General features: G+C 30.8%; 2 protein-coding genes across 6 annotated transcripts in view; both read right to left on the reverse strand.

The window, feature by feature from the left end:
* LOC100164443 overlaps positions 1-23512 on the reverse strand; it is a 195675-nt gene that overhangs the window by 38058 nt on the left and 134105 nt on the right. For all 5 annotated transcript variants that reach the window (XM_029486923.1, XM_029486916.1, XM_029486927.1 and 2 more), the window contains exon 2: positions 10982-12133. In XM_029486923.1, coding sequence (XP_029342783.1) covers positions 10982-12133 — 1152 coding nt within the window. The remainder of the gene's footprint in view (positions 1-10981; positions 12134-23512) is intronic.
* LOC100570156 lies at positions 1121-4491 on the reverse strand. Its single transcript, XM_003244832.3, has 2 exons — positions 3575-4491; positions 1121-1955 (listed from the first exon to the last, which is right to left on the reverse strand). The coding sequence occupies exons 1-2, from the start codon at positions 4253-4255 to the stop codon at positions 1509-1511; spliced, it is 1128 nt and encodes a 375-aa protein (XP_003244880.1). The 5' UTR covers positions 4256-4491; the 3' UTR covers positions 1121-1508.

The raw sequence follows: 23512 nt of genomic DNA on the forward strand, positions 1-23512 counted from the left end.
AAATGGGATTTTAATTTCTAACGCTTTGTTTATTGACATAGAAATTAATAAAAAAATTATAATATTATAATATCAATTTATAACTTACAGGCTATAATATATTATAATAACAATATAAAATATCCAGACTGACAAACCGTCTCCGCTCAGAATCTTTTTTCTTATACTATGATATTTTATCATTGAATTCAAGTTTAATATACTCCTTTATACATTGACCCACTTGTAACCTACTATGCAATAGAGTGACATCCACTTACCCACTTTTAAAAAAAAATTGTTATTACTTTTTTTCATAGCCCGGCGACTAAGGTCATTAGCTGTTGTAGGGGATTATGAACTATGGTTGGTAAGGTTAGTACGGTAAGGAGTATTACGGTTGTTACGGTAGGTAAGCAAACACGTTTATGTGTGGCAATGTTTTTACTACTACGAATCCGTGTGGTCACCCATCCGGGAACTATTAGCAGTGGGCGTAACTTACTCTCAGATGGATTCCGCGACATGGTAGAAGGCTACGCGCCGTGCCAAGCCATATGGCTATATAGCTTGTAAAATTATGCATTCACATTTTAGTACATTACACATAATTAATGCTTATGTCAATATGCATATAATTATACAATTAAACTTCATAAGCGTAGTACTATTATTGTGTAAATAATAAAACCACATTTAATGATCCCTATGTATCTATGTGAATATTAAGTGGTTTACATCAAAAATAATTTTAATTTTCTCTGATAACTTTAAAAATATAAAAAATACTGTAGTCTGAAATATTGTTGTGACCAATTAAAGCTTTTCTTCTAATACATCTTGTAGTCACATCTCATAATATCACAAAATATCAAAACAATAAAATTGATTTGTTAACTTCAAAAGTTATAACTCTAAGAGACAACTTCTCACTCTCTAATAAACCAGAACAATATGGCTCTTAATACCGACCTATTTAAATAGTAGGATCAAGTTCATCCTAGAACAAGCGGGTGAATGTTATAATGTTGGCTATATTCTGGGCATGTGTGATTAAAAATACTTATTATTCGGTACGCTTTCTCTGCTCAGGCGGCTCTGGTATAGGCCACAAAATATTAAAAATCAATAACAGCAATAATATTATCAATAATAAAAAAAAGCATGTTTATTAAAACTTACACCAGCGAGTACTTATGCACTATTACAAAATATAAACAATCACTGAGAAGGTTGAACGATATGGTTTCCACTGGCCACCTGAACGCGTGTCGAACCATAGGAGGCGCGTATCACGAGGCTAACAATATTTTGATGTAGGCGACGGTGATTTCGATGACGGATCGATGAGATAAGTATTACATCTATCGGTCGTATGCAGTTCGAAATTGCCTCCATCGTCGTGCAGTTAAAAATTCGACGAAACGTTATTCGACAACGGTAATATTAACTATTAATAAGTAATGATGAATAATAATTATGATGACGCGTCGTGTCCATCTCTGTATCGGTGTCCCCTCCAACTGGGATTACCGGACCACCGAGTTCCACGTGATTACGGCTTCGTAATGCAGGTTGTTGCGCACGGTCACAGTGCACCACGGAGGCGTGTGCAGTGTGGTTATGTACTTTTCTCGGTATCCACCGCTGGCCATCACTCGCGTCATACGGTCCAGCACCATTCGGTCCCAGCACACGGACCGCGAGCGGCCCCTCTGCCTCTGCCAGCCCTGTTGGCTCATAGTCCGCACCCGGAACACCATGTCCGGCGGTCCTTCACCGTGCTTTGTGGGCGCATCCGGGTCGTACACCTTGAGCACGGCCACTTGGATGCCGGCCACCGTCGACCTGGCCGTCGTCCGGGCCACGCACACCCAGTAGAGCATGTTGTCGTCGTGGACGTTCCTCGTCAGGTACGTCCGGCGCATGGAGCCCTGCAGCCCGAACGTCAGATCCGGCATCAGGAACTGGTTTTCCTACGATCACGCCACACGCCAACGCTCAGTGAAATTCGTACTTAAAGCTTTATGACATGTTTATACAGGTACATATGGGGCCCGGATATCTCAATGCAAAAGGTGTTATTTAAATAATAATATATAATAATTTATATAATATAGGGACAACGCATTCCAGGCTCTTAATTATTATTAATTTCATGTGACGTGTGAAGTAAAACTTTTATCTTTAATTTTTTTTAGCTTTTTCGTGTCGTTTTATTAATTTTAATGCATGCAATTATAGTACGAACCACTAGTGTAAATTAGGAAATTCGAAATATTTATTACCTATCTAGAAAATATATTATTTTTTTAACATTTGCCTCAATATATTTTAAGTATTTTTCAACCGTACTAAAGGTCAGTCGTTCTATATATGAAAGCAATAACGTCTTTGTTTAATCGATTATCGGATGTGGTGGCGCCAAAAAATTAGCAATTAATTGGTCAGTAGAAGATAATATATCGCGATCACATTTATTTCCAGTCTACTCTTTATTTATTGTGCGTTCCTAAGTTTGGTAGTTAGTTCTTGTACTATTGTAATAAGTTTAATTAAGGTAATGTATTAAATATTTTGAAAGTTAAAAAAATCGTATTCCTATTAGTTGCAAAGTTGCGTGAATATTAAAAACATTTGATAATTATGCGTATTATTGTGTTGAATAGGCATTTTTGAAGCATTTTTATAGTTTTTAGGGCATTTAAGTGTTTATGAGTTCTATATATTGTATTATAATAATATCAAGTGGTGTGCATCATAGTGGGTGATACCGTAACTATGTACTCTGTGGTACTTAGGCAAACCAAAATGTATCATCATAATATGATTTGACTAGTGTCTAGTGTTCATATTTGAATTACATGTTTATTATTATTAAAACTGTACACGTGGCTCTATTATCAAATATTGTTCGGGTTAAAAAGAGTATTTGAATACTAGATATTATATATAATATTTAATTATTTAAGAAATAATATTGAAACATTCAAAATGTATTACAGAATTCAAATAAAAAAATTATATCTATATGAAAAAGAAAATCCAAAAAAAATGTTAAGTCTTCAATAAATAAAGGATTTAAAGTACCAATACAAATACTTAACGTTGAAAGTTTTTAAAGAAGTATTGATATTAAAATGAAAGTATTTGAATACTTTTACAGTTTTACTTAAATAGTTTACAATATTGTTTGTATACAACAATATACTTTGTATTTCCATGATATAATGATTGAATAATGAAAAATAAATCTTTTTTACATTTTATATTTAGTGTGTTTCCGAGAATCGCATACCTAACTCTAATATATAATATTATGTATATACATATTATATTATATTATAATAACATAATATGTCTGAAAAGGTTTGGTCCGACCACTAAGTCCAACGAATTAAAATATTCTCTTTCATGTAATAGTTTAAACATAATTTGGGTAAAGCCGTAGTATACAATTTATATAATATAACCCACATTGGACCTTAATAACCCCTACCACCCACCGGCTATAGCTGACACACGATGTAACTATCGTATGGCGTGAAGAGGGGGGGCGTGTATCACGATATAGGTACAGTAATGTGTACGTTACCATTACGTCGTAGGCGGAAAACTGGTGTTCGGAGGCAACGTGATGGAACATATCTCCGTACGCACCCGACCATCGGCAATAGGGCACCATGCAACGGATGTTCGGGGAGTAAGGGCACAGAGACTCATGCGTGGCGGCCGATATCACGTATACCAGGTAACGGCAGCCGAACGGACGGTAAATGCACGACACCTTTACGATGGACATGAACTCGTGCAGCTTGCGGGCGGATTCCGGCGGCGGAAGCGGTCGGACGGCCACCGTTGGCCGTGGACTGTGCGACTGGTGATCTGAGGCCGTCTCGTCCGTTGGCTGTGACGACGCGGGCGGCTGTGGTGAGCAGGCGTCCTCCTCCAGGCGGGCGGGCGGTGAACGGCACAGCGGACACTTGGGCGGCGTCTCCGGGTTAAGCCTGTTCATGGTGTACGAGCACTCGTCGCACAAGCCGTGCCCGTTGTCGCAGCACGTGGAAATGGCACCGGACAGTTCCTTGCACACCGGACACTCGAGCGCACGGCGCACGGCGTCCGACAGCTGATGGATTTCGTCCACCAGCGCCGCCCCTTTGCCGCCGCGGACGGCAGGTTCGTCTGCTGATTTGGGCGCAGCGACGGCACCATCGCCGAAACACCCGTAGGTCCAGGCCAGCATCGGATATTGGAACTGCGTCGACCCGTCCATTTCACCGACGCCGTCGTATTCTGCGCAATCACCACGTGTCCAATGGGCGGAGACGGTACTTGGATAAAACGGAAAACAGACACACAAGCACGTTGACGACTCTGCGCCGGACAATATTACAATATATTGTATTAGCGCCGCGTACAATTATTTATTATTATACGGTTATTTTCGTTGCGATCGCGAGTCAATATTATCAAATATTTGTACGGCTCGCCGACAGTCGGTCGAGCCGAGTGTTTGTTTTTTCCAACCATTCCGACTGCATGACCACTGTTGCTGGGTGCACCGCTGCCTTGGCGACCGCACGAGTGTTTGGCCGAGTGACGATCCGTTGTTCCCAATGTTTTTCGCGGGGGGGAGGGGCGATCGGTAAAATGAAAAAAAAACTATAAACCCGTAGGTAAAAACGAAAACAAACCGACAAAGCACCGATTAAACGAGAGTTACATTATCATTATAATTATGATTGTGGGTCACACAATAATAATAATATTATTTGCATATTATTTGCTTACGAATGTTGACGAGGATATTATCATACGATGACCTGAAACCTTCTTTTTACATCAAAACGATCTACTGTTACATAATTTTATGATAAATTAATAAATTGATAATAGTTTATCCCTAGATAACACTATTGAAGTTATCGGCAATTATATTATTATTATGTGTTTTTTGTAAAATCTTTTGAAGCATTGAGAACGTTATACATTTTGGTCGAACGATTGAGAAAACACTAAAATGATTCACGGATAACTCACTGATTACATAATAACTGATACGATTTTTTTTTTTTTATTATTATTATTAAAATTTTATTTTATTTACAATTTATATTAATAAATAAAATAAGTAAATTTGATCATGGAATAATAACCAATACGACTGAGAACGAATTTACGTGCATCGTTGCTAATAATTCAGTTTGTTGAATTTTTTTAAACTAAAATTTTAAGTGAAACGAACAATTATCACAATGACATAAAATAAAATAATAAGTTCTGAATAAAATTGTGTACCACATAATAATATTATATTTATTTTTATTTTTTGGTACCTATAGAAATGCATATTTGACTTTTTCATAACATAAAAATTAATATTAAATAACGAAATTGGCCATTTTCCTAGGTAATCAAACCTTTTAAATGCATATCGAAGGTGATTTTTTTATATTTATCTAAACCAGTAGCAAATATCGTGCTCAATCGTTTGAAAAAAAATATGAAATATGCTAACTTTGGTAAAAAATAAATATAAATTGAGCGTTCAAAATCATATAACATATCATTGGAGTAGTATAAATATCGTAGCTAAAAAAAATGAAAAATCATTGAAAATCGTTGATAATACTGTCTTGGTTGACAGTTGGTTCAATTTAATATTTTATGTACCTACTTTTATGCTAACTATTATGTAAAAATTAAAAATCAAATTTTCGTTGTTTTTAATTGACTTAATAATTGGATCATTATTTTATATGACTTACGCTATCCTATCAAGGCATGCATTGAAAATTATTGCTATACTTGACTTAAGAGAGTCAGAACATTTTAAAATAAAACTATGGATCTATCAGATACTCAAACCGTAACTAACATACGTGTTTTCCACCTGACATAATATGACTTGACATATTTAAACCATAACAAATTTTACTGATAGTGAGTTATAGTTTTGACTTAGATACGTGATCTGTACAAAAAATATATAAAAATGCTTGATTCTACTCATGAAATACGCTAAAAATTTCAATTTTTGACTTAAGACATTTATATATTGTACACCAAATAAGTAATTCCGTTCTTAATTGCTTAATTCTAAATCATTCTGGGCCGATAAGTGACTATGTTAACTAATAGGTGCAATCCAAGTAAGCATGTTTTTACTGATTTTATATATAATTTCGTGATAATTACATGAAAACCAATAATAGTACATACATGACGTAATTTTGTAAATAACTATAAAATAGTAAAACTTAAATTTGTAAATGCCTATTAATTCATTAGGTTAACGCAGGTAGGTACTCTTAATATATTATTATAATGTATAATATTTTCAGCGCTCATTATTATATGTATGTCATACTTAATAGACCCTGTAAAAGCACTGTTGTTTATCTTATTTTTCTGCTGTTTTAAATTCAGTTGTTTTTATTCAATATTATCATAATTGGTATTCGTTACACCTAACGAGCATCCACCCCTATTCATTCACTGCTTATAGTCACTCCCGAAATTCAGCCGTTTATCTATTTTATTATTACGATATAAGGCGCCACTCTTGTTATTATGTGTACCTATATATATATATATATATATATAATATAACCTATATAGATATAACATATATACGCACTATGCGCGCCGCCGTGAGCCATAAAGATGAACGTAATTTCCTCGAACGATTTTCGCACGAACGATTTGCATTCTAATGCCACGCCAAGTCCATACAACGTTTCGATGGGTTGGCTATCACCGTTTTTTTTTTTTTTAAATATATTTTTCTCACCGTGTTATAGATTTTACAGTACAATATTATAAGATTATCCATTATAACACTATCATCAGTGGTGAACTATGAAAAAAATTCGGCCAGTGATAACTATTTTACCAGCCCTCAAGTTTGTTTGTCCTCGATATAGCTTTTATAATTTTTTTAGGGCTTAAATACATGCTTATTTTAAAGTTTTATAGAACATGTTACTCTCAAATTAGTAATTATTACTCGATAAAATAATAACTTATATTTTAAACTAACCCAAACAGCATTTTGTATTGATAAGATTATAATATTATTATAATAACTATAAAAATTTCTGTCTGGAAAGAAGAAACAGAAAATAATATTAAATTTAAAAAAAACGTAGCTACCTAGATCCATAGTTTTATTTAGATTTCTATCTAATAAATTGCTTTTAATTTTGGCAATATCCATAATGTCTTCTACGTAAACTTAATATTTAATATATTTTTCTCTACAACTATAACCAGCAGTCAATCTAATTAGTTATTTTTCATATAATTTTGTGTGTACTGTCACAGCCCACCGAGGAAAGGCCGCATACCCCGCCGGTGGCATAGTCCACCAATGTTTATGATTCAAGTATGAACTTAAAGCTTATTCTAAGTGAATTTGTAAAAGGGACAGGTTAAACTTCTGCACTCGCCAATGTACTATACGATAATAATAGAAATTTGTTTGTCATACGATTGCTCGCTTGAAGAATAGTTGAAAGAAAATAATATATTATGTGATTCTCAAGAGCAGTGATGATTTTCTAAAGAAATAAACTTGATTTCATTAACAACGAAATTCTCACTTAACTTTAAAAAGTTATAGTTTCTTGACAAACAAAATTGTTTACTAATTTGTTGTTTGAAACTCGTAAACGACAAGACAATACTATAGGCAATTCTCGTATTATGTGATTTGAAAAACTGGCATTCATTGTTTTAATATTAAACCATAAAACTTCAGCAGTTGTAGGTAAGTACCTATATATGCCACTATAACTTTATATCAAGCAGAGGAATTCAATAAAATATAAATAACTTTGGTAAGGATCAACAACGGTATTTTCGGTCTCCATATAGGTAGTGTTTACCCATGTGCCGGTGTTAGCGATGAAAGGGTGGGTGGGGTAACTATACTCCAGAACCACAAATTGTATTAATTGGTCTGTCAACGTGTGCTTCGACAATATTCGTATATTTTCGTTAGCACTTTTTAACTATATACGTGTCTTATCTGCAGTTCAAATCTTTGTCTCGGAACAATTACTATATACCTATGTTGTTAAATAATTAAAGCACCCTGAGCGAAGTAAGTCGTATTTTGGCAACTGTATGTCTGGCGAAAAAAACAAACTTACATTTTATTCGTCTAAACATAGCGTACACTATAATATTATACAAACTACAGATGTATTATTTTCGAAAAAAAGCCTGACACATATTTTACAATATAGAGTTATAATATATCAGTCGTAGGCATATATAGTCATATAATAAAGAATTTTAAAATGCCTATATAGGTAAATAGTCAAACGATTTAATTTGTGTGTGATTTTACTATCTGCCTAGGCATTTAGTCGTATAATCAGACGTTTAACTAAATGTCTATATTTCAAGTCAAGAAAATAATTAAAATGAAACGATTTTGTATTGTTCTAAAAATTAAACTATATGACATTGTATAGGTGGTATGTAGTATGCAATATTTTTAACTTTGTGTCCTTCAATACTTCTTGTTTTAAAATTTAAATTATAATAAATCAATGTAGGTAGGTAATATTACTAATTAAGTCTGATAGTATGAGTGCAAAAAATGATAAAAATTACATGAAAATTACAAACTATTGTACATTTTAGCTACTTTTAAACTAATTAAAAAAAAAAAAATAATATTCCAGAAAATTCCACTAAACATAACAAATAATAACAGGTAGTAGGTAACTAAAAATTAACAGCAATTTGAAATTATAATACGACTTTTTATCAATTTTGTATATTCGTACCTACTATCATACCTAATTAGTTATTTATTATTTATCAGTGGCGTAGCGTGGGTTTTAAGAAAGTGTAAGCAGAAAAACTAATGTTTTGGAAATTTATTAGTGATTTTGCAGTCAACTACAAATGTACACATCGCCTTATCGGTGATACGAATAATAATAAACCGGTTGGTACTGTGGTGTATTCAAAATCATAAGTGCTTACAAATTGTATATAAATATACGAGCCCCCTCTGCGACATTGTACGTAAGCCGTGTCTATTAGCTCACGTAAGCAGTTTCAGAACATGTTACACTACGGCACAGCGCGTCAACACCAAGTGTTAATAAAATAAAAATAAATTTTCCAGTTTTTCCACCATCATACGCAACGGCCGACGACGATGACCAAAATATGGCTGTGTTCATTAAAATTGTTATTCTAATATATTATTATTTATTATTTTTATTATTATAGAAACTTCAAAAAAAATAATCAAAGATTTAATTTGAGTTGTAATTTATTATTATAATAACATTAATATTAACTTATTTTTCCCCTTTTCAAGTGTAAGCAGTGCTTACAGTGCTTACATGCACGCCACGCCACTGTTATTTATGTTTAAAACAGTAGTAGGTAATGAAGGACACTTGTATTTTACATATTAATAAATTATACCTAGACATAATCGCACAAAAATTAAATTCTTTAACTATTTGCCATTTAGTAAAATGCCTGATTTGATATCGATGACAAGATAAATAATTGATCTGACATTAGTATACTAATATGACCCCAGTTGTTCACTATGATAATTATTTGGTCTCAAATCAATTTTAATTATGAACGAGAGAATATATCGTTATAATATCCATGATAAACAATTTGCGTATTTTTTTTGTTTAGATAAAATATATTATTTATGTCAATTTGTTATGATAACGATACCCAGTTTTTTTGTATTACGGAACTTTTAGCAAACATTGATACTTTATTGTTATTAACTTGTTTTGGTATGTATTTCAGTTCAATTAAAGAACACAAATATATCTTTGGCATCCAGTGGGATATAACAAAAATTAAACCAAATTGAAATATTTTAATTATAATCGTTTAGTGAAAATGAATATCACACGTATGAAATTTTTTTTAATTAAAAATAATATTATAATGAATGATGATTTAATTGATTCATTTTCTTTATATGTTGGGACACACGACCGGATGGATTTCATTAATTATTCCATATTATCGCGGAATACGATTTTAATACAAACGTTTCTATTATATAGTGGATTGAGTATCGATATGCCGCCGGGGCATCAAGCTTTTTGCGTTCGACGAAAATAAAAATCAATTCATTGCTGATGCTTTACACGTAATGCGTAATATAAATTCCGTGTAGGAATTATACCGTATTGTATCATGGTCAATCGATATTGTTGTAATGGCGTTACGGTGTGCATTTTGTACAACCGAGAAACAATTGAAATATTATCTGTCATATGTCCAACCGTCACTGTGGATATTATATAAAGCCAAAGGATGTACATTGTCGACACACCTAAGCGTTTCGCGCGTATACTAATGACTGAGCTTAAAATAACAAAAACGACAATCCATCTAATGTCGTCGGTGGGAAAAAAAGGAGAAAACTATTATTTACGGCCGCTGTATTCATGTACACCGCAGTGGACTGCTTTGAGAACTGTATCGTCAAAGCTTTCGTAGTTTTGGTAAAATGTGTGTTTTAATTATATAATTTATGCAACAGATAAATATAATAATATAGTAACTATTCGTGAATAACGAATAAATATAATTTTATGAAAATTGTAAAAAAAAAGATAGGTACCTTTATTATCATTGATTATAAATTATAATAAATATATAGAAATATTATTGTACTGTGCATATTGTATATATAATCAATGCTAATATCTAAGACAGTACACTTAATAATATTGTCTGAACATTTCAAACCGAGGGCTTTATAAATGTATGTGTTCCTTTCTTCTGGATGATCACGTGATATATACAATATGTATTATATATTATTCTAATCAAATGTGAAATTTGGACTATGACTGAGGAATATTGGAGTCGATAATAACTCGTCAATGAAAATCTAGCAGTACCTATCTACATTCTATATAGACATATAGTTAGCTACCTATTAATAATAATATAATGTATCCACGCTACATGTTCAGGTACTTACTTTTGGATTTAGCTGGTGGACATTTGGCAAACACTGGCATGTTTATCATCCATCCGGTGGCGGCAGAAAATTCATCTTCGGTATATCGGGGTTTCGTTTCGTTCGACTGTCGAAGGAATGGCTTCCGGGAGGACGAGTCGAACGTCGAACTCCCGGTGCCCGTTCTGGAACGAAATCCGTGTTTGTCTGACGAAGAGGGCTGCACCCTCATGGTCTTAAACATGTCTTCGTGATTCAAAGAATCACTCTTCAATCCCATCGCATGTATGACTGGCAATGGGATGTTCTGATCACCGCGACTAGCCCTCTGCGCCTTCGGGAACCGTTGCGCTTTTGTCGGTGGTGGCCGCCGCTGGTCGACGGGTTCGCAGTCTAGAACCTCAATCACACCTACAGGTATGCGATCAAGATTGGTTTGCTTTGAGCATCCCGCCACCGGCCACTGAAGCGGCCACTGATGTGCTGACGCAGAAAACGGCGACGGAGACGGTGGTGGTGGTCCGGCGTCCTCGGCCAATGACCGTATAACCCTGTGACCGGACTTCGTTGCTAGATGCTCAGTCCATTGTTCTTCAGACAACCACATTTCTTCTGTTTCCTTTTCAGGAGCTGAGCTAACGACAGCTATCGTTTTGATTTCGGAATCCAGTTTCCTAACCGACGTCTGCTTCCCGTCGTCAAGCAGAGGCTGGGATACTGACCCGATAAGTGGCGGTCGCGGTCCTGGTGGCAAAGGCGACGCTGACGACGAAGGAGAAGACGACTGTTGCCGTCGGATAGGCGGCGACGTGTCCGCTGGGTTGCTTTTGGCCGTAGCCGGCGACGCACCCGCTGACTTGCATTTAGCCGTCGTTCCAATTATGGCCACTGAACTTGAAGTTGCGGCTAAAGTGGTCAAGGCTGTAGCCTCCACGTAATGCACAGAACGAAGGTCGTCTTCAATATCTAATGCATATTTTTCAAAATCGTCGCACTTCATGGCCATGTCCTCATCGCTATCTTCGTCATATTCCACGTCGCTGTACACGCGGTCATCTGAAATACCAGTGGCAGACGTGTTGTATGATTTTTTCGGTTGCCGTGTGACTGGTACCGTCTCAAAATTCGGAGGTTCGAAACCTCTTTCTGGAGATGAGCTCCTGGATTTTGATGCTGAAACAAAATATGAAATAATTGTACAGTGTCACCCGCAAACACTTCGTAGAGAACTAGGACGATGTAGTTGTTGTGGTTATACTATTCGTTAATTCATTATTAATATTATTTTGTTTTACCTATAATCTCGAATACTATGAATATAATTATTTTTATTAGACAATTTGTCTTATAGCGATAGTTATACACTGTTAAATCGAATACTCAGTTTAAATTTTAAAAAATATCAAAATACTACAAAGGTAACATGTAGGTATACAGGTAATTAATTGTTTTTTACTATCATTTTTAACTTAGACGCAACCATCTTCCCTAACATATTTTCCGTTTATCTCTTAATATTATTTTAACCTTTACTTTCTTGGCCGTGAGAAAGTTATTTTTGATTTTAAACACATTAACTTTCATTGCTTTCCAATTACCCTATAGTATTAATTAATATAACACATGACCAAATTACCGTGATTTTCAACATAGTCGCAGTTAAGTCCAACCAATTGATCATCGGTTATTGGAAATAACTCAATAATTAACGACTGTGTCATCTATAAGCGATTTAATAGATTGTGTGACTGTTTTAAATGTATTCATAATATTTAAAATTAGGTTAGTTAGGTTAGGTAAGTACTATCAGTAAAATAACCACGATTCCACTATTCCTCAATGTTTATCACAAATCGTGTAAAAATAAATATTAATTCGTATGTGTGGATTTATTGATTAAAATATCTAGATAAATTATTTTAGATTACTGTTGTTTTATCGATAAATTAATAGATATTGGTTAGAATTTTATTTGTATAAGATAAGAGATACCTACCTAATACAACTTTCGTCTATAAATGATAAATATAATAATATTTTTATTTACATAAGTTAAAATATAGTAATATTTTCATATAGGTAGATAATTCTCAACACTCCTTATCACTGTCTCTAATTTAGAGTCTAAGAAAACCACCCTCCAATCACGACTGTCTTCTGCAGGTTATCCCTCTCTAAATTATAGGTAGCTTACTTCACAGAATCGCAAATATTATTTTGAAAACATTAATTATCTTTGCTTATTTAACAACTTAAAAAAGTTATTGAATTTAAATCATTTTTTTGTTGTTATTTATGGTGTCATATTGTTTTAATTAATAAATTGAATATAATATAAATGTATACAATGTATATAATTTATATATATTATATAGATAAGAGTGATAACTCTATGTAAATATATAGATGTAAAAACTGAAATACGTGTCAGTATGACATGGGTGGTTGAATGCTTCCTATAAAAGATATAGGATTTTTAAAAGTCGGTTGAAATGACAATTAAATTGAAATTAAAATTTTTAAATTATTCGTGAATTCTAATAAAATTACACGGTGATTATAAATGTTAAAATTGTTTGATAAATTAAGACACGTTTGAGTTAACGGGTACAACTATGTTTATGTCAAATGAGTCATACTATTTTTATGCTATGGAAGGACAGGGACATTTCATTATACGGTTTATTTTATTGTTATTAGTTATTACTTATTAATATTAATATGACACCATTAAAACTCAAAATTTTTATTAGCTTCTGCAGTATTGCGCGCCAGAATCCCGAAACAAATAATTTACCTAATATATTTACACTTTTTAACAATCGATAATATTATACGCAATAACACTTGGAATCTATTGCTCGTTATACAGACGTTGGTTTCAAATTAGTCGTATTGCTTTTGATATACGACTAATTATAGTATATGCTTATTGCTTATGCGAACGTTCAATCTATTTATGCATACATTAAATAGTCAGATGTGAGAGTATAATTACTCAGAGTAGCTTTAATTATTCTTTTATGGTAAACATTATAATGGATGTCAAAGGGATGTTTAAATTTTAGTTGGGTACATTTTTACTACGGAAGTTTATCTAAAACTTTTGTCCTGCAGAATTGGCATGAAAAAGTTGTACGTACGTTTTGATGACGTGTTTAAGATGTCTGGTTAGGCATATATATATTTATTCATTTTTATTCAATTGTTCTGTGTATTTTTATTTTGCTCGAATTAGTTCATATTTTTATGCAGTGATACTTAAATTTACCGGGAACAGCCACCAGAAATTTTCTAAAATGTTTTTTCTATCTTACGAAATATTATTAAATTCTAATTTTATGGCAGCATAATAAATAATTTTTTTGCATACATTTTAATCTATCTTAAAAATGTATGCTACCAAGACATAATTTAAATTTTATATCTACATAAAAGTTCCTTACAACAATGTTCAAAATTAAATATAAAAATAATAAACTGAATTTCATTATAAATTGATTTTAGGTAAATAAGTAGTAAATAAATTTATTTCACTTAAGCTACTATTTCAATACATACAACGTAAATTAAAAAACAATATTTTTTTATAATTGATGAAATATTTATATTTCATTTAATGTTTAGTATTATAATATAAAATTACAAGAAATAATTTTATGATTGATTTTATTTGGTGGTTTTTCAATGTTTCAACATACTTTTGATGAAGTGTAATGTCTTATATCTAACATATAAAAATTGCGTATCACGGTATTAGTGTACGAACTCACCGTGATGGCTCGACACATTTTAATGACATTTTTTTTGTATATTTGGTAGGTTTAAGAATAGGTTGTTAAGTATTTTTTACCTTCCTACCACCACCAGGGGAGGTTTTCAAACGGGGATTTTGAGATATACGGTACACATTTTTGTTTATAAATGGTTACGATTGGCTATATGAGAAATAATTATTAGAAATTAGAATATATTTGTTATTGGTTGCAAATTGCAATTGGTTATTTGGGCAGATCAGGTTATTCGGTTATCATGTCCATACTTTATTAAGATCAGGTACAATCTTGCATCAAATTGAATTTTCGAACATTGTCTATACCAAGGTGGATGAGTTGCACTTTGTTCGCGGTCCTTCGTAGTTGGATTGCCTACCAGGGTGGCTAAGTTGAACTTGCTGCAACAAGTTACACTCAAAAGGAGTTGGAAATCATAATTTTTTTAAGAGTTGCCATTTTTTACGGGAAACAGAATGCACCGGATCAGCTAGTATTTTATAATATTATATAATAGGTTATTATGTTAATACAAACCAAAATGGGATCAACCAATATTCGTTGCGATTGTCTATTCACTTCTCTCGAATGGATACAAAATAGATGTATTTTAATTAACAATACCTAATATTATATTGTTTCAATCTTAGTTACCTTAGAAAATTAAATATTTGTCATTAAAAATATAGGAACTTTGGTAGTTTTATTTATGTCAATTAATATAATATATGAAAGACAAAAACAAAATAAAATGTATATACGTTTGTATTAAATATAACTTAGGTAGTTTTAGATTATGAGCAGAGCCATGAGTTTATTAGTTTAAAATAATATTGTATTTTTATTTAAATTATTATTTTCATTTGTGTCCTAAGAAAATATTTATAGCAGGACAATTTAAAGATCATGTTAAGAGCAGAAAATGGAAAGCAGATGAGAAAATAAGTTTTTCAACTTTGGGATAGGTTTTCGTCGAAGGTTGTATCTAGTTGGTATTTTTAAGATTTCAAAAATTCAATTTTTTAAAAAACATTCATTATTTGTTTTAAATAATTGGGGACGAAATATTTTTAAAAGGAGAATTACCATTTTTTGACAATACAAATTTTGTTTTTATCGTGTAGCTTAAAAACGAATGGCCATAGATATATGAAATTTCCACCAAATGTTAATATCAGCATTTTTTATCTATCGTTCAATTTTCAAATATTTAGCATTTTTTTTTGGCTACTTATAACATTTGGTTTTTTGATTTCAAAGTTAACCTATAATCAATTATAATGTCTTAGGTACTTAATGATGAGTTACACTACTACTATAGTTCAAAGTGCTTAGCTACTTTTTTTATAAATATTATTAATAATTGTTATGCTTGGTAAAACGGTTGAACATTTAATATGCCAAAATTATGAACATTTTCAAATAATGTTGTAGCTTATACAGTTTTCTATTTCATTGAACATATAATTCAAGAATTTTCAATAATTTTGAACGGTAATTTAAGAACAAGAAATATACATATGCCCAAGGGGAATCATAAATACAATTTACCACTTTTCGGATTTTTACGGTCAGTGATATTACGGGGTTCAAATATTTATATTCCGGAATCCTACAATCCATACAATTATTTTCTGGGATTTTACATATGAAAATATATTTGATTTGTTAGATAGCCGTTAACCTGACCAAAACTACTTCTACATAAGGAAGGTTCCATTACACAAATATGCATCAGTTTAAAGAAGAAGTAAGAGCAGTACCTAGTAAAAGTATAAATTCATAGTTGGAGTATGTAAAAAAAAAATTTGTTTGTTATTAAAAGAGTTTTTATTCGGTCTGTTACAGAGTAGAACAATAAGAACAACTGATGAAATAATTAAAAATTCAAATTCAAATTGAATAAAAATATTTTTTTAAATATATGCTAACGGTCATTCTCATAATAATCGATTTCCATATACGATTGTTCAATCATTGAATTCAAGTTATAACATGGGTACATAATAGTGACCTACTCAATGATAGGCACTTGAAATCTACAATGTACAGTATACTGAATAGTGAATTCTCCAATTTTTTTTTTTTTTTTTATTTCCTTATATTACGAAAAAATAATAATAAAATTATATCAAGTAGGTAACCGCTCTACAGTACAGTAAGTGTCTAGAGTATCTCGTGTCCACGTCAATTGAATAGGTCACTGTAATGAACGTTTGTATGATAACCATTATTGTTAACGTACAATTATTTTAATAATAATAATAATAATAATAATAATAATAATAATACAAATAATACAAATAATATATTATTTTTTTGCTGATTATTTTAAAAAATACTGAAAAATGTATTCGACCAAAGCACAAACAAGATTCAATTTCTACTATAAATAATTTTCACTTCACAATAATAAGAATATTTTGTCTCAGAATATTTGTTTTCATAGTTAATACTACTTTACACCAGACTCAAAATTGAAAAAAACAATAAAATTAAAAGTTGTTTTTGTGGTAGTTCGGAAAAAAATGTTGCATAAATCCATAGTGTATAGTGTATATTAGGTATATTGTACACTTTAAGAAATATTGCAGGTACATGTTTATTGTTTAATTATATTTTGAGTTTAATGAAAGATAGGTTCCAAATTCTATGTGAATTAAAATAATATATTGTTAAAAGTAAATACATTTATTGGCTAACCAATAATATAATGGAGAAGTATTACGAGCATGCAGGACTTATTTATGCGATTTGTAAATTTTATGCAAGTTCAAGAGAGCACACACAAACAAAATATAATTCGTACAGAAAAAATTGAAACATTTAGGAATTCCAGAAAAACTGGTCAATATAATTGAAATACATAATCAGAAAAACTACGTAGTATAAAGTTGAGATTCAAAGAAAATCGTGTTTGTGGAAATGTAATAAATACAAAACTAAAACTGGAATATGCATCTTTCCCTATATTTTTTAATGCAGTTTACTGAATATTAATCAGTTACGTACTAAACAAATCACGAAATGTAAGATGGATGGAAGCAATGGGCTACGTTATTAGCAAACAAAGCACAAAATGCATAGTAATGAATAGGCGAATGATGAACATGGTAGGCCTTAAAGTAAGCCACTTTAAACAAGTAGATGATTTAACACACCTAGAAGATAATAACAACAGAAAATGTAACATGCACATTATAGGTAAATAAATAAGAACAATAAATAAAGAAAAAGACTATATATTTATATCTATCTACCTATTAACATGTTTTTTTTCTCAAGTTTATGAAATAATATACAATTATAAAATCCAGATAAGTTATTATTCAGGTTAGTTGTATTAATTTATAGCTTTATATTTGTACAATATATTTCGTAACCATTTATATTGTTTGATTTTTTTTAAATTTAAAATGTTAAAGATTCGTTTTTATGTTTAATTTGTTGAATCGTGATATAGATACAAAATGTTTTATTTATGTACATACTTACATATATACTTACATATATAAAAAATTATTATAATATTAAAAATGATATGTATGCTTAGGTATTTATATATAATATGATATATTATTTAATATTTTTGCACTACATGCATTCCAGAATAAATTCACCTTTATTAAAAATAAATTTCCCCAAGATCTCTCATATGTTTTGTTAGTTTTTGGAATGCTGATGCTGTGGGTAAATTTTTAATTTTGGTCCTTCTACATATTATTGTGGAGAATACACAAGACACTAATGGCTACGTTACCCCTACGACTAATACCGGTCGGAGCACACTTTAATATTCGAATACCATGTAATTTTGTTAAAAAAACAATAAAATAAGAAAACAGAAATTAAATTAAATTCTGTAATGTAACGTTTTAGTCTTATGCATCAACCTTCGTACAAATTATGGGTGCGCAAAGGTCGACTTTCAACATACCCTAAACTGTAAGTGTTCTCGTAAATGAAAATGGTCTTTTACTATATTCTCCAATGGCAAGTTAAGAAATGTATAAGTGCTTTCTATACGATTCAAACATTTCAAACTTGAAAATAGATCTGTATCTTTATGACTTTTGTGTGATTTTATGATTTCGTGATTGATACGATTATATGATTAAACATTACAATGGTGTATAATTTTTTTGTGTAAGATAATAATATAATCATAACGAGACTACAATAAAAGTTTTAATAAATTAATATCGAGGTCATGCGGGGTATCGTTAGTTGATTTCCATTACTCATATAATACAGTTATAAGGTTTTATATTTAAAAACTATTAAGTGATGTTAATATTTTATAATTAGTTGGATTTTTTATATTGGATACATTTGAAGTGTGGAAATGGTTAGTGAAAAGTTAAACCGTGTTAAAATAATCAATAGTTTTAAATTTGATTATAAGAGTAAATAAATCTTAAAAAAAAAAAAAAACTCTATTATAATATATATAAATCTATTTTTTTTAAAATTATATGAGAGCAACATGATAATATTGCGCGAAATAAGTTAACAAGTACTTAATAGACAAGATATTAGTAACTTGCTTTTAAAAAAAAGTAGTCACTGAAACTTTATTATCCAAAAGGCTTTCAAAGTTACTAAATATAGAATCAAGACAGCATAAAATAGATACTATTACAAATACAGATATATTGTATATAAACAAATTGCATGAAGTTCAATTTTACCAAACTAACCTAAAAGGAGAAATCATGTTCCTAATGTTTTAGACAAGATAGATGTTACTTGCATAAACAAAAATGTTTTATTACATAATGATTTAAATTTTAGAAAAAGGAATTATTTTATTTTTTACTAAAACTAATTTTAAATTTCTTGTAAAAACCGATATTTTATATTGCACCAAGTATATTTATAAATTATTTTTGCTATTCATAGATTAATAAATATTTATTACCACACTTCTTGTTGTTTTTAATAAAAGATTAAATTGAAAAAATACATTATACTGGTATATGCAATGCGTCATATTATGTAAATAGGATATGCTTAAGAATAGATAACAATTTAAAGCCAAAAACAAATTAATATTTCGATTATGAAAAAGCCATATATAAATATATAATCATGTACAAAAGCGTGTGGTCTATCACTTCTAAGGTCTAAAAAAAGGACGTCAATTTCATATAGGTAAAGCTTGGTGGCTTAAAATTCGGTCACTTGAAATAGTTTCGCAGTACTCTAAATTCTAATTACGATTCCATTAGTCAATATTTAACGCACATATTTGGTTTATCATTTTTATATACAGTGATAGAAGTATATATATTTTCTATGGGACTAGCAGCTACTAGCCATACAGTTTTTAGATTATAAAATAACTAAATTATTGGACTATTTAGTAGATACATAATAGCGGATGATTTTATTTTTCTTTCTCAATAATTGTGGGAAAAAAAGATTTACACAATTTAGTGCATAACCAATGCATATTAATCTATAAATTGTTATGCATTGCATAAATACGTTATATGTTCACAGAATACTGAATATATTTTTAAATGCCTCAGAAATTTTTGGGAGGGCTTCAGCTTCCTCAGCCTTCACCCATATTCCAAAACTACAGGGATAACCCTAAATATTTTATATATTTAGAATTTAGATAGAATATTATTTCATGCAAATGCTCCGCACAAAATATGATATGTACCCAAACGAAAATAAATGCATTATACGATTTATTTAAATTGTGTTTAAAATGAATATAGTATATTTTAAAAGAAATAGTTTCAAAAATTCGTATAAAATTCCTTTTTGATATGTTGATGGATTCAATTTTACCAAATATTCCTCACGTACGAAATATTGGAAATTAATAGTGATGTAAAAAATGTTAATGTTATAAATTGTTTTTATATTAGACATTTTTACGATATTTCACTTAATGAAAACCTATACAAATGATGATTAAGTAAAGTTTAATTGACTGTTAATAGGTAGTTTGCGAATATTTCCGAAATTTGAACTGAAATTTATAGGCTGATTACGAGGACATTTTTAGAAAGGTCATACCTTCTTAGCACATATTAAAACAACTTGGAAAAATACTTGAATATGTTTGAAATAATTACAATTACAATACTCATTTCACAGATACTATAATTCTAAATAAATTTCGCTAACTGCTGTTAACTCTAAAAGTGCCTATGAGTGACCCAGCGGAAAACCTGGAAAAATTGACAGGCATTTCGTGAGGTTGGAATGCATGTATCCTTGTAAGGGATTGTTCAATAATCGTTTTTCAAAGTTTATTTGTACTGCACAAAAGTGCCATATGCACTCTCAGACGATGAAGTGAAAACGGTTCGATTGAAAGTGTTCGCTTAATAGGACGGTATCGAGACGACGGGGAAAATAGATTGTGACCACTGTCGTCGTAAATCTTAAAATCGTTCACAATGATTATACCGTGGTACCCATACAATGATAATAATATAGTCGGTGGTTGCCTCGGCCGTGCTCAACACGGTACTAAGGAGTGAGGACAATGGATTTATAGAACTTCAATGTGAAATCAGCGGTGAAATGCGTTTGGAAATAAGTTGCCACCAAAACGTTAATCGACTTAGTCCGATGAGGTCTAAACTTAAATAACGGTCTGACCGCACGCGATGAGCTTGACCAAGAAAACTGCTGACAATAATATTATTAACGGTACTCATGATGATGATTCCTAACCACGATATTTTCCGTTGGTCAGTGTTATAAAACTTTCGTGGTAGCTTAGATTAACGATTCTTAACTTGCAGGTTGCCAAAAATTTTTTTTAGGGTTATCAATACATAACATAATAATAGGTATCTATTGTGAATATTTTTAAACTTATTACATTCGATTTTAAATATTTTAGTATAATACATTTATAAGGTACTTGTTATTTTTATTTTAAAACAATGTTAATCATAATCTTTTAATAACTTATTATGCTAAAATTATATAATTGTCGTTAAAAATCTTCTTTGTGACATAAAAGGGGGTCACGGCCTCAGAAAGATTGAGAACCTCTGGCCATGACAATTCCAACGTTCGTGTACGAAGATTGATTCTTGATTGCAACGATTTTTCGTTTTATTTTTCATTTGTGTTTGCGACAATATTTTTCTCACCACGAATCTCGATCTATAACCTCCAACCGTTTTTGAATACGTTTTATTTTGTATGGTGTAGTAGCGAATCAAGGCTTCATCGCTTACAAAGAAAAGTGGTGTCTACAGTTTATTGAGCAGCACACGTCGGGTGGAGTGTCAATATGAGATGCACAAAGTCACATACATTATTATTTATTCAGAGGTTCCTTGTATATACGAAGCTATACCTTAATCTATAGGAGCGGCTTCAAGCACAACGACAGAATTTATTTCAAAATCTTTAAATATTATAATAATATGGTGAGGCAGACTGGAAATCAAAATGATATTTTTCAATTTACTCGTAAATTATCGTTATTTGATTTTTTAGATTTTCGTTGAAAATAATATGTTGATTTTATAATTTTATGATTTTTATATCATTACCTACACATAATTGATTTAGTGGTTTTCTGATTTTAAAATATAATATTTCATACATTATTTTTTTATTCTTTCTAATCATAAATATCACTTACATGTTTATGATGTTAATACTAATGTCTACTTACGAATTTACGATCTAAATGCACAGGATACGCGTAGCTGTGTATAATGGGCCTAAGAAAACGAAATATTAGGTAGGTATAACTTATATTACTAACTTCGATGAACAAGATGATAGTCTTGTTGCCTGTTGGTGATTGATGAATTTTTAATTTTTAATCGATTTGTATGTAAAAATTTTACTTTATAACGATTATTATTTTGATATAAATCAAAAATTTAATTTTTTAGATTCTGAGTGGAACGATGAATTTATTGATTTTACAATGATGTGTGTTTTTTTATTTTTTTTGTGTCTGTGTACACGATAAGTAGTCGAAATAATGCTACGATTTTCAACTTCAGTATCTTGTTTGATCAGAAAGTGAATATCGTTGGTGTATTGGGAGGTCAAAATTTAAATTTCCCAGTAGTTTTCAAAAGCGCCGGGAAAAACAAAAGAAAAATTAAGGAAAAACGGGAATTTTTACGCAAAATCGATTTTTCACAAAATTGAATTTGGTTTTTGGTGTAACATTGACATGCAATTTTGACTGAATGTTTATCTTAGCATTTTCTATACACCATAACATCAAAATATTTTGATTTATTTTGAGCTCTTTACGGACATTTTCATTTTCCATTTTTTTTTAGTTTTTTTTCTAAAAATATCAATAAAATTTTATTTGTTTATCAAAAAAGCTTGAAAATTTAATAGAAGGCTCCTAGTATATTGTTTCAAAGGCAGATGAAAAATATTAAAAATCGTTAGTCACAGTTTTTTTTTATAAGCATTTAAAGTTCAAAAAATGACAAAATATGGAAAAATCACGAAAATTTGCAAATTATTTCGAGTTAAAAATTCATAAAAATTTTTCTTTTTAAATCTAAGATATGAAAATGTAATACAAGATTCCTTATAAGATTATCTACCTTTATCAAATAAAAAATATCTATTAAATTCAAATTAAATTTTTATGAGCGTTTGAAATTCATATTTTCACAACATTTGATATTCACTCGATTTCTCATGTAACGATTTCCTTATTTTGTTCTATTTCAAAAATGAATAACTGCAGATACATGAACATTTTACTGAATGTTTATATTAACATTTCCTATACCCCACCACAATTTTGAAA

This window comes from Acyrthosiphon pisum, chromosome X (assembly GCF_005508785.2).
Source record: "Acyrthosiphon pisum isolate AL4f chromosome X, pea_aphid_22Mar2018_4r6ur, whole genome shotgun sequence".
In the NCBI taxonomy this organism is placed as follows: Eukaryota; Metazoa; Arthropoda; class Insecta; order Hemiptera; family Aphididae; genus Acyrthosiphon; species Acyrthosiphon pisum.